This window comes from Lepisma saccharinum, chromosome 23 (genome assembly GCF_977018435.1).
Source record: "Lepisma saccharinum chromosome 23, izLepSacc3.1, whole genome shotgun sequence".
In the NCBI taxonomy this organism is placed as follows: Eukaryota; Metazoa; Arthropoda; class Insecta; order Zygentoma; family Lepismatidae; genus Lepisma; species Lepisma saccharinum.
The window spans coordinates 43,626,063-43,639,842 of NC_139251.1; the positions used below are offsets into that span (position 1 = coordinate 43,626,063).

The following is a 13,780-nucleotide window of genomic DNA, read 5'->3' on the forward strand; positions in this document are numbered from 1 at the left end:
GTTCTCGTTCGCCTGGTCTACAGTTAGCTGGTACGGAGTTTACTTCAGGTGTTCTCGTTAATGGAAGATACAGACTGAAGAATGGATGATTATTCAACTGAGTACACTTTGGGAAGAAACAGTTGAATTTGCTGGCGTAATTTCGCGCAATAATTTGTGGGGGAAGTTCTTCACTGAATATCATCCATTCTGAATACAATTTTAAAGTTCTTTTAAGTATTTGAATTTAAGTCAGTATCAACACTGCTCGTCTAATTTTTATATATATTATAAGAACAAACCTCGACACACCTTTATATAGCAAGAGACTACAATACATATGAAAGTTTTTTAAATCTTTTTATCGCTTTGTTAAAATTTAATGAATGACAAAAATAAATACTAGTTGAGTTGCAAAACTGATAAAATCTCTTTCCGTTGCCTCATACAATGACCGAAAATGAACGTCTCTTTCGGTCATATCGATTTCTGTGTTTCTATCTTTCAGAAGCGATTTTTGAGGGAAGACAAGTTTTAATTAAGTTTTTATTCTAATTTTATGTGCTTAAATTAAATTCTATTATCAATGTAGATATATGTATAATAATGAATTTTACTTGCTTGGTCCATCAACAAATTACACTATAAGCTTTGTTATGTAAATTACACGTATGTGCGTATATGAATGATTTATATGAAACAATATACTTATCTACTAAACATATTACTACAAATTACTACAACCATGCAAAACTTTTACGTATGTGAAATATTTTGAACAGAGAAAAGAAATATTAACCAATTAGCTCAGTTGACATTAACACTGGCTTATCTAAATTAATTAAACGTAACACAATCGAGTTTGTCGATTATGTTTCATGCACATCCATAACAAATACTGCAAACCATGCCAATCATGCAAGAAAAATATAATACATGCAGTTTCTAGCTGTTTACATGCATCAAATAGTCCTTTACTGAAAAATGCATGTTTATATGGACAGAATTATATGTTACTATTCAGCGGCTGATTTATATTAGATTAGTGTAATTAGCAGATAATTTATAAAGCGTAACGAAATTTTAAGAGAAGGCTAAATATTTTTAACAGGTTTGTGGTAAAATGTATGCCTACACTTTTTCTGCATAGTGAAGGGAGGCTATACGATCAAACGAATTTCATACACTTGAATTCATAAAAATGTAAAATATAATCGTTGTATATAATTTACTTATCGACATATCGATAAATGTAATGCAATAATTAGTGTACCTTGTGTCTTCGTAGGTTAAACTGTCCATCCTTTTCAATGAGAATAACTTGTAATTTTCGTTTTTCAAGTATTGTCTAAATTAGAAAAGCTATGACCGCAGCATAAAATATTTACTTCTAAGGATAAAGATGAGGAAGAGCTGACTATATGCTAAACATATCGTATTTGAAACGTTTTGTGTTTTTGATGTAACCACGTAGAAAATGCACTTTTTCAGATAGTGCTAAAACGTTATTCTTCATGTATTTTTCTGTCCTCGTGTGTCACCCTGCAGATGCATTTTGTAAGGGTGCCTTTATCGTGGAGAACACCTTGTGTCTGTCCCTATTTCTTCTTTCATTGCAGTTAGCCTGGTTGAGGAATCGTCCACACTCAGCAGTCTCTGAAATCGTAAGGTTCTATGTAAGGGCTTTACAAAACAAAACTTTGAAATCTAAGAAAATTTTCCTACATCTTTCTTTAAATACATTCTACTGTTTCTAAGAAACTTGAAACTACTACTAATCTCAGTTCATATTCTATGTTAACTATGAAACTATTCTTATGCACTAGATTTCATTGCTTATTCAATAAACGATGCTAATTCTAAAAAGAACGAATGTGTTTTGCTAGGAACGGTTTTCTTCTGCTATAACTCACGACTACCTTATTTATGCAATAGGACATTACAAACAACTTCTGTCTGTTCTAATTTTGATCAGCGTAACAAATATTAATTTTAAAAAGGCATGCAGAACTTAAAACAATCAATAGAAATAAAAGTTAATAATTTGAATGACATCGTGCTTGAACTTACAATTAATTACAGAGAGACGTGTCAAAAATTGCTCACCTTTTTTGTCTTTTTCTTGTGATATATGTGATTAACTTCTATGAAGTTGATCAGTCTTGACCATCAGCTTTCAATGCAGCACATACATAATCTTGTCTTCAACAGAGGTTCACGTAGCTTTTTGAGAAACAATTTTAATTTGTTAATGTTTACACTTTATTAAACCCTGCTTATAAATATTAATTGTTTATTTTTGAGTATATTTTGTTTATATCAATATATATTTCTTCGTATTTGCAAGATCAAATCCTTTAAGTTAGTGCCACTAATTGATGGTGCAACATAAAATCACTGTTAATAAATGGCATGTAATAACAATCCTTAGAAGGAATAAATATAATTTTGTTTCACAAAAGGAATTCACAAATAAATTTAGCAGTTGCTTAACGTACATACTTTTGGCGTAATGGCACACAAATAGAATTGTGCATTGCTGCAAATTTCACAATAATGTAACCTGTTTTTTTTTACTCTTGTAATTGTTGTACATGCCTTTTCCATCACCAATGTCGTAATGGATACATGAACTCGCATATAATTCATGTGTCTACGATGATTGAAGTGAAAACAAATTTCCCTGGCATTTCAATATTTGATACTCTTTGAAGATTTCTGAAAAATTTTAAAATATTCTACTAATAAATTTCTTGTGCGAGTCATAATAACTATATTCACCCACTAACAAAATTATTATAATTATATTGGCATGAAATATGAATAAAATATTTAGGAGTAATAATAATTTATGATATCAGCAAAGTTAGTGAAACAAGTTGCAAACAGAAGCTTTAAGCTTGTAGGGAAAATATTACAAGTAGTATTAGTAAAAATAGTACAAAAATTGCTAAGAATAAGATTAGGAACCACAAAAGGATTTAAATATTTTCAAGCGCAACTAAAAATTATATGAGAAATTGTGAAAATGATTTCAGCACACTGGGCATGATGATGTTTTTGAACAGTTTAACGTCAATAATATGTCAGTATATTAGAAGACAAATCAAATGCAATTTTTCATCTACACCCATTTGTGGATATTGTTCGAGTTGTCTTCCGAATAGTGACATGTCCAAGTTATCTGCCAGTTTCTTGATTTTTAAAGGGAATGTTGCTAGTTGTAGGTAATATTATTTATATTCAAATCTAAGCTGATGTCTTAATATACATAAAAAAGAAACGTGTATCACTTATTGTATTTTTACATAAACATTTTATTTTAATCACAAACGTTGCATGCCAATTTCTGTAAATAATATTAAATCTAGTTCTGTTTGGTGATGAAAAATACTAATTCCATTCAAATTTATAAATAGAAAACGAACGATATGAGAATTAATAACCAAGAATCATTAACGGAGGAAATTCATCGTATGATATATCCGAACCAAATTTCTTTAGGAATTCAATACATTAATGTTTCTCCAGTTACAAGTGTCTCTTCATAGGCTAATCCAGATTCCATAATTACCAATTAATTCTTGAAGTGAAATTTAATTGTAGATTCCTTCCAATCAATGCTCTAGACTGTCTAAAGTGTTTTTTAAAATTGCACGAAATTTGTTTTAAAGGTGAATATGGAGAAAGTAAATTTGAAATTACAATAACATTATTGTTTTTGCTTGAATAGGCTCTACACGAAGTTTGTTAAAATTGTATTAATGATATATTTAGATTAATGACCTAATTAGATTTAGGCCTATCAATTTGATAATTGTAAATAACTACACATAAGTTTTGCTCTTTAACTGAAATTATAAATTTGTATTGCCTGTGAGGATCAATTTGATAATTGTAAGTAACTACATATAAGTTTTGCTCTTTAACTGAAATTATAAATTTGTATCGCCTGTGAAGATTGTAACCATTTAAATTTTCATTTCGATAAAAAAAAATATACTAGTTTAACTACTTTCAAATAATTTCAAACTGGAGACTGTATAAATCAAATTACTATGACAATATCATTTGATTTGATAGTCACTCTGTTTTACAATAAAATTATGCTAATAAAGAAGAATCTTCAAGAATAAAGTACTTAAATGTATTTTGCAGTAAATGTTTCTTATTAAGTGCATTGATATGTTTCCCAAGGAAATTATTTGAATAAAAACAGTGACATGCCCCACATAAACATGATATACTTTTGTGGACACTAAGTTTTTCGAATATTAAATTTTTGGTATTAGTTGTTATCATTGATGTTGAAATTTAACTTGTACGATTAAAATACATATATGTATGGTGTAAAGAAAGTAGTTTCCAGAGAATTATGATAGATGTTAGGATATCTGTAGAATTTGTAATGGTTAGGTTAATTTAAACGCAAATATAGACACAAAGATCACGAAAATTTATTTCTATTTGCAAAGGTACAACATTGAACACAAATTTGATACATGTCAGTATACAAAAAAACGCGTTATTAAAAGCACATAATGGTGCACAACCTTACACGATGTACAATCTTCGTTGTCATGTGTAACGACAGATTGAAATCACTTCCAGCTCGTCAATTAAATATGTCCATTTTTCTGTAGTGTCCATTAACACACACGTATTTTTATCACTAAACAAGAGAAAATAACGTGTAAACAAAAATAGTTGGTATTATGACAATAATGTTCATTTTCTATGTTTTTTTATCTCACTAAACTTCCTCATCTTTATCTGGGATACACGATCGCTGTAACTTTTCACTAGCTGTATTTAGTCTGTTATAAACATTAACTTGAAAACTTTATCTTCAAGAATGAAAGCATACACTCTCTCAACACAGAGAAGGTGACAAAATTTGAACATCCGAAAAATGACTCACCTAATTTCTTAAGGGTAGTTGCATAGTATTCCCTATTTAACTGTTGATGGAGGTACCGATATAATAAGCTCTTACCAGGCACTTGCAGGGATATTTTGACTGGGGTACAGTGCTAAAATTAGTCATATTGCATTCATGTCATAAAGGACATGTTAAGTACAACAAATGCTCATATAGAAGTATATTTTTCTTTAATTTTCCTTACTTGAATATCAAATCAAAATTTAACCCTTAATCCAATTTGACCTGCAATTAAGTTCGCAACTGAGAATATAATTTTGCATTTCCGTTAGCGCGATTTTCACAACTATTTCATTCTATTACTATTTTACTACCAAAGCTCGAGCAATCAAATAATGAAATAACGCCTGAAGTTGAATGTTATTGCAAATTACTATAGGGACACAAAGCACGGACGGAATGGTGTTTTGTAGTAGCAAAGTGAAAGACAATGAAGTGAGTTCCTTTTCGGAGATGTGTTTTTTTTCCTAATTGGGCATAACATCAAAAACATACATATGTTAAAATTGTAATACTGTAATTGTAAATATCCCTATAAAAAGACTACAAACAACAATTCTTCGGAATCTCTAGCAATTGTAAGATTCTAAAGGTTAGGTTTTCATTTTGTTGCAGAGAAAAGTGTTCTAGAGAAAATGGCGTTCGGCATTGCACATCAAATGGTTTTTCTTCCTCTAGTAAATTGTAGAATCATTGACAATTCTCTACAAGGAATACGTTTGAGTAAAGCTATCGAATAAGTGACAACAGATTTTGTTATTGAAACGTAGGTGTACTTTGTTGCTTTTTGATGATGCGATCACCAAAAACAATCTAGAACTATTCCATTTAGATTTGAATGGATTTCGGTGTGTTTTCTAAACTTTCAATGATTATTAAAAATAATGTTGTTCTCAATTATTCGTTTTGCGCACTTACAAGTAACATATTCATGTAATACTTGATGTTTGTGGCTTAGATTTAATACAGACTGGAAGAAAGTGCCGAAGGCAGTTAAATGAAACTAGTACGATAAACTATTCATTTGGTCTGTTCAAGAAGAATTATTTTAAAATATAGATTCTTAGTATATTTTCGTTACATATATAGAGATTATACATGCTTTATAAGAAAATAGAGACGAGCTCAATAAAAATAGCTTGTTTTATTTTAAAAATGTACCGATATGTTCTTGGAAAACTTAGTTAAAATACTCCAGAGTGTACTATCTTTTTCAAATTCCATGAACACCTTAACAGTTTGATTCTAATACTTAAGCGCCATCAGTGTACTTTTACAGGAAGTTGCCCTTTCTGTTATAATATTAATAATAAGAAAGGATTGTACTACACATATTTTTTCCTCGTCACAAGTGTAGCTTTCAGAAACTGTACGTTTCGTGCAATTCAATTCAGATAGCTAAGAAGGAAGATATTTAGTATGGAAGTACGTACTTGAGGTCAACATGCATATGTGGACAGAACGAAGCAAACTTAGCATCATGGTAGATGCAGATATATATGTTTTATCTGATAATGTAGCTTAGTGATTTATTAAATTGTAAAGCACTCTAATTGATTTACAATTGATGGAATTCATAATCATTTCTTTGTGAGTGATAATGTCATATTTTTGCCCTTAGTTGAATATAACAACAATATTTTCAAAAAGAGTGAACAAGAGATGTTTAAAATTAGTGGATATTATAACATACTGTAGAGACCGACTAAAGCTGTAAATCTTCTGAAATTATTTAGTTTTGTATATTAATATTTATTGCATGAAAATTAAGTGGTAACGTTTAATCTTTAATTAAACAGGAGCCAGCCCCCTTGGAGGAGTGATTAGCACATCTCGCTACGACGCCAGAGGTTCCGGGTTCGAATCCCATGGATGTTTGTGAGTGTCCATTCATCAATTTCATGATATCATCACTCATCCCTATCTTTGCAATTAGCCAAAAGTGGCACAAAAGCGAAGTAAAATAAAGCAAATCAATAAATATATCAATTGATTAAACAGCTTTAAGAATCATAAACGGTTAAGTACAATACAAATAAAATTGTACATAGAATTTGGTAAAAGTAAAAGTTCATATAGCCTAAATTTAATAAAAATAAATAAAATTGGTCAGCGCTGTTTATATTGGTCTCATGCATGTAAAAATAAACTTAATTTTTTAAACTATATGGACTTATTTAAAATAGTTTTCATACAAAAATCACGAAAATTCCTATCACAAAACTTCTTCCTTAGCAATATAGTATGTCCGCTTTAAAGATAAAGGTACAATCTCTAAATTGAGTTAACCAGGAGTAATTGAACAGCATGTGCGCTGTCCAGTTCGACCACGATGTTCGTTTGTCCATCTCGTCCACATCCATGAGTTTTAAATCCACTTTATGCACAGATGGACCTACAGTTTAAAATGGGATCAAACTCTCATGATTCATCCCACAGCACGTACTGCACAGGGTGTTCATAAAGTGTTTATCTACTAACATTTGAGGCGAGACCACTTGGTAAAATGGAAGTTATGGAATTGATAAAGAATTTAATTTCCTAAACTCTAATGTGTATCTCCTACTTCACTCTGTACTAAAAATTTAACTTACACTTACATTTCATACAAAATTTCATAATGTAGGCCATTATTGTTAGCTCTTTGATAGATTTCCCGTTCTTGTAAGTCCGCCATGTGGTTCCCGGAACCATGTATGATGTTCGTGACAAATGTTTTTTTCTATTAAAACGAAACTTTTATCACGTTTTTATATATTGATCAGCTAAGTAAACCAAATATTGTTTTTTTATGAATTGTGTGAATAGGATAATTAGCATTGAATTGCAAAAGGCACGTATACTTTAAAAAAAAACTGCAGTGCAACGGACTGAACTAAGGTGAATTTATGCCTTGGCCTGTAGTGGCAATTTTTTGTCGCTTCTGACATAGAAGTATGCTCTTAAAACACAAACGTGAGGCAGTGAATGTTTAGATAACTTTAGCCTCCACAGCCACCATCTGGTGATTTCTTGTGTACAAATTGGCTATCTAGTTTTCTGGTGACAAAAATTCTACTTTTGAGCATTTCCCTACAAGGTAGCCACACACAACCACACTAATGGTAACACTGACTGGAAAATATATTATCTAAACATTAACAGTACCACATGTGTGTAAATCTTAGTCACATGTCAGTAAAACACAAAAAATCCAAAAAATTGAGGCCTGCAGGTACAATTTCATCTTAAAGGTGTGTGTGTTATTACTGAGCGAATTTCATGACAGCGGTGAAAGAGAAGGGAGGGGAGGGGGGGTATGGCTTAGCATGTAACAAAAATAAAGCGGCTTATCTGTGGTGAAGCGAGCTGCTAGGGCAGTGGATTTTCAGGCGGACGAACCTGTCGTCGTAGCGAGGGGGAATCCAGCGTCATCGTGGAGGGGGGATCTGGAGAGTCCACCGGACTGGGAGTCGGAGTACCTCGCACCGTGTTCAAATAAATGCTGAAATGAAAAGAGTGTCAGTGAGTACAGTTTAGTATGTGATCATATTTGGTGACTTGTGTCACAAATGGTGATTTTTGAGTACCAATTTTTTGAGAGTTTTCGTCACCAAATAAACACCTAGTCAATTGATCTTGGTAATTTATTTACTATTTGCAACTAGTTTTCAGTTAATGAAAACCAATAAACTTAATAAATATCTGAACTAAGCATTTATAGAGCCAAATCTATTTTTTTTCGATGTGGCTAAATGAAAATTCTAAGCTACGAATTGTCTTTAACAGCATGGTACAGTGGTCTCAACGTTCAGAAAAAAAATACTTACATTCACGTATAGATATGACAAGTAGGTTTTGTACAGCATGAAATGTAATTGGTAGTCATAATCTAGACATTAAAATATTTCAAAACAAAATAGAGTTGTAAATCTATTCTCGTGGAGATACGGCTGTAAGCAAATGTTACTAAAAGGAAAATGTACACCTACAAGAAGGACAGAAAAGTACATGAAAATGTAGGAAATGAGCAGTAAAAAATAAGTCATATTGAAATAAACTGGCGATATTATCTTATGGATGAAACGAATCGAAGACGTGCTAGCAAGAATTTGAGACTGGTAGGAAGACCGTGGACAAATGGTCGAGAGAAGGAGTGAGAGAGATTGGGAAAAGAAGTCGTATGCTACTTGAGAATAAAGTAATCAGAGGTTTCTAAATAAGAAGAGGAAGAATCGAAGACTGGTAGCGGTAATAAAAGAAACTGTCAAACTTAAACTGTTCCTTACAAAGGAAAGACAAAGATGTGGTTTTGGCAATTAAAAAAAGTGTAAGAACAAAGTGACAGCGACGGCGTCAAATGAAATGGAAGACTTCAGTAAGAAGAGAAGAAATAAAGTGAGGAGAATATGAAAGAGTACAGTGCTAGTAATTACGTACAATAGAAATTAAAGAAGGAATGACTGTGGCACATGCACGTGAGTAGAACTAGAGGTTCTGATGCTATCTAGAATAACTAGAACATGATCTGTTTCTCGAAAGAAAATTCGAGACAGAGAGAGAGAAACAATTGGAGAAGAGCTTGCAATACTGGTAAACTTTAAAATAGATTAGAAGGATCAATACTGATAAAAAATAGGAAAAATGGCATTAAACATAATCTAATCAGAAGAATTAATATTATGAAATATTCTATATAGATAAACAAAGGTGTTTAGATGAAGATAGGTGATTGTAAGAAGAAAATTGAAAGCCTAAAAAACATAGTGTCATTTGTAAGGAAAGGGTTGGAGGCCTCGCTAAGTGAGAGGTGGAGGGCGAAGGATTAGGTCGCAGTTTTATGAAGATTAGGAAATGCGTAGTACGTTGCAGTTGTAAGAAGAAGGGAAACCTCCCTCATAACACTGCCATTTATAAATTCTAGGACTTGACACTAGGAAGTCGATGACGTGAAATTTACACAAAGAGCCTAGAATGTTGCAGAAGAGAAGAAAATCGTGGATTGTAGTCCCAGAAAGAAGAGAAAGGAAGGCCTAGGATGTGTCAAGTAAGAAGATAAGTCCTATCCTAGGTTGTGTCATTGGTAAGAAGAGGGGGAACTCTGAGGACATGAAGTGGCTAACACATGGCACTGGTGAGTAGAAGGGAGTATCCTTGAATGCGTGAACTGGTAGGAAGTAATGTTGAAACTTAGGACGTGACAGTTGCAGGAAGAGTACTCAAAGTCCAGGATGGAGCATTAATAAGAAAACACATGAATGTGTAGAACGTAGCACTGCTTCAGAAGAGAGGGAAAGCCAAGGAGTAGCGCTGGCAAGAAAAGGTGATGTCTTGCCTGTGGTAACAAGATAAGTAAAACGTCTGAGATGTGGTATAGGTAAGAAGAAGAGGGTGAACCTGAAGCACGAAGTGAAGTGAAGAAGAGGAGGGGAAACCAAGGTAGGATGTGCCTCTGGTAAAAAGAAGATGGAAAATCTGGAGGGTGATATGGGTGGAAAGAGAGAAAATTATAGAATGTGGAACTGATAAGTAAAATCCTCGGGCGTGGTACGGAAGTTGTAGATTGTGGCAAAACACTGATGAGAAGTGAAGGGTAGGTATTGAATGTGACACTGACCTGAAGAACAAGGAAAGCCAAAGGCGTGATATTGGTGAGAAGAGAAGAATTTGTAGAGTATGGTACTGATAAGAAGAGCAGAATCCTAGGACGTTACACTGGGATGACGAGAAGAGAAAACCTTGAACAAAACACTGATAAGAATGAATAAAAATGTTGGAAGAGGTACTGGTTAGAAGTTGAAGGAAAACGCAGGGTGTGACATTGGTGAGAAGAGAGGAAATTGTACAAAGTGGCACTGATAAGGAAAATCCTAGGGCATGATACGGGTAAGAAGATAGGAAGTTCTAGATGGTGACGAAACACTGATGAGAACTGAATGGTAGGTATTGAATGTGACACTGGCCAAAAGAACAAGGAAAACATAAGGTTTGACGTTGGTAAGAGGAGAAGAGGAAATTCTAGGTTGTAGCACTCATAGAACAGAAGAATCCTAGGACATGACAGAGAGAAAGGCGGGACATTGGTAAGAAGGGAGGCATTTGAAGAATGTGGCACTGACAAGAAAAACAATTCCTAGAGGGGGAAGCATAGGACGAAACTCTGGTAAGAAGTGAAGGGAAAGTGGTCACTGCTCAGAAGAAGAAGGAACACCTAAGGCGTGATATTGGTGAGAAGAGAAGAGTATGTATGGCGCTGATAAGAAGAGGAGAATCCAAGGACGTTACACTGGTAAGAAAAAGAGGGAAGATGTAGGAACATGAGAGTGACAAGAGGTGAAAGTTCTGGAAATGAGGGGAAAATCCTACAATATTTCCTGGCACGGGTAAGAATAGAAGGGATAAGTTGAAGAGGAGAGTCGGATGTGACACTACCAAGGAGAGGAGGGAAAACCTTAGATATGGTACCGGTCAGAAGAAGATGGAAAACCTAGGACGTTGACAGGTAGTGTGATAACTTACATCTGTCGCTGCAACAGGTTCTGCCAGACAGCTTTGAGTTCTGGAGTCGGAGCTCTTAACGCCACACTACGTCGACGATTTTTCCTTGGCGTTCTGCTCAGTTCAGGTGTGCCAGGCCCTGGACTTGCAGTAGCATCCAGCAAAAGCCTGAATTCCGTTGCTGCAATTAAATAGTTATTTTGTAATAAACTGAGAAAACCTTTGTGTCCTATACTTATAGTTTCTTTTAAATTTGTTTCCAAGATATTCAAGGTTTTTATCTCACTAAGCCTAAACAACAGTGATCATATTGAATATCAGATTAAAAGGTACCAAAAATCAATAACTAAATTAACCAGTTTCGATGTAAGAATGGTTGTAACAGGTAAACAACAAATAAAAGGAAATACTGAAAATCAATTGAATTTCAATTTGTGAATCTCGTAGAGGACAATTATGCAGCTTATTTTGAAGATAATGTCGTGTTTCTATATTCTGACACTATTTATTACTGTTACCTAATCATTAAATATTTTAATAAAAATGTATATTGTCAAACTACATAGTTAAAAAGCTGTTTTCGATATCTCATTAGATAATTTCACTACGGCTAGACATGTCATCACCCGAGAGTTAGAGTAAGATTTGGCACCTCCTTTACTGATTTTGGAATTCCCCTTTAACTTATAGAAACGCTTTCCTTTTCTGAAGAATTGAACGAAAAAAAGGTTAGGTCTATCTCCTGAAAATTTATAATATTAATATTAATAGGGCGCTATTTCCTTTACAGAGTGTTGCAACGTTTGCTCTTCTTCAACCTTTTCAATTTTGTCTATCGGTGTCCTTTGCCTTGGCGCCTTCTTGTTCTTGGATCTTCATTTGTTAGGAACTTCATTATACCCTCAGAGGTTATCCTGGTACCGCTCCCTCCACTCGGCGCTCTGTAGTCTGCTGGAAAACCTGTCCAGCAATCACGTGAGTGCTTCCAGCCAGTAAGAGGAACGCTGGACACAACACGTGCTTTGTTCTCTGCCAACCAGATGTAGCCTTTCCTTTGGGAGGGAAATGAAACACTTGGTTGCCACAACAGAGTGGAGAGAAGGCAACTGACACAACTATGGTGAGAGGAAAAGGTTTTGCCATTTAAGAGCACATTGATATTATCTGTTTGTCCTTTTGAAGGACTCCTATAACAGCATGACCAATTGCCAGGTTTGCACCAAGCATACAGCCCAATCAAGATGAGAAATACCCCCGTAAACTCGTGAACTAAAGATGACAGCTTTTCCTCCTCTCGCTTTCTCTTTGATGTGCTCAAGCGCCCCCGTGTTGCCATGTGTATAACTTTCCTCATTTGCAGCATCGCCAAAACTTCAACAACGTTAAATATTACGTCTACTGTGTACGTTTCTCCCTTCATGACGATGCAAACACTTAACATTGAAGGTGACGACGATATATTGAAGAATGCTGGACATTTTGAATTGAGTTCAATTGAATTGTTTTTATGAATTTATGCATAGATAGGCTAATCGATACTGGATTAGCCAACAGTGGCAGAAATTCGAAATAAAATCAAACAAATCAACCCAGGAAACCTTGATTACAAGGCGATGACGTTAGCTCTACGCCATCGGGAGAGCCACCAAACATTTTGGCAAGGCAGGGGCGGGATTACACGGTAAACAGCTGATTGCTTCACTCACGCTACCTTCGTTTGCTTCCGGTTGAAAATTTGACGCCAGCCCCACAGAGGTTTGTTTTCTCTTGGTCGAGATGTTCGCTAAGATAGACCACTGAATGGCGGGAAGTGTACCACGGTAAACACTCTGGCCTTGTCTGCAAATAAAACAAACGACATTCTTGTAGAAACTCACCTTTCTTCCTTATATTGAAGAAGGCCTGAGTGACAGTAAGCAGCTGCAGAGGTTCCTCCGTCACGAACACAACCCGGTCCCTGCTCACCTTGGCGAAGAGGAGGAGGTCGGTGAACAACAAAGCCCAGTAGGACCTCACCGTCCGTCCGTCCACCCGGCTGAGGTCTCCCCCGAAGATCCACTGCCTCCCTGGAGAACTCAGGACGAAGGGCTGGAAGGAAGAATGCATTTGTACAGTCACGAGCAATGAAGAATGTGACACTTAGATCCTTCATGGTGTTATTTTTGTTTCTTAACTCTCAAGGCCTTCACAATAGCAAATCTTGAATGGCAAGTTCGTCCTCCGCCTTAGTGTTAGGTAACACACACAACACCATGCTGGCATGCGAGTATTTCAAGATCAGTGTGTCAACTGTGCGAATTAAGGTGTTTGGTTGAGGGCGGGGCCAATCAGTGGCGTACTTGTGATTTCATTCTGGGAAGTAGGTTTTTTTGGGTATGCAAA

General features: G+C 34.7%; 1 protein-coding gene across 1 annotated transcript in view; it reads right to left on the reverse strand.

Annotated features, from left to right (window-relative positions):
• The window catches only part of PsGEF (Protostome-specific GEF), a 296,488-nt gene that overhangs the window by 31,175 nt on the left and 251,533 nt on the right, over window positions 1–13,780 (reverse strand). The window contains exons 18-20 of the mRNA XM_083144724.1: window positions 13,276–13,486; window positions 11,420–11,579; window positions 8,303–8,405 (exon numbers count right to left, since the gene is read on the reverse strand). Coding sequence (XP_083000850.1) covers window positions 8,303–8,405; window positions 11,420–11,579; window positions 13,276–13,486 — 474 coding nt within the window. The remainder of the gene's footprint in view (window positions 1–8,302; window positions 8,406–11,419; window positions 11,580–13,275; window positions 13,487–13,780) is intronic.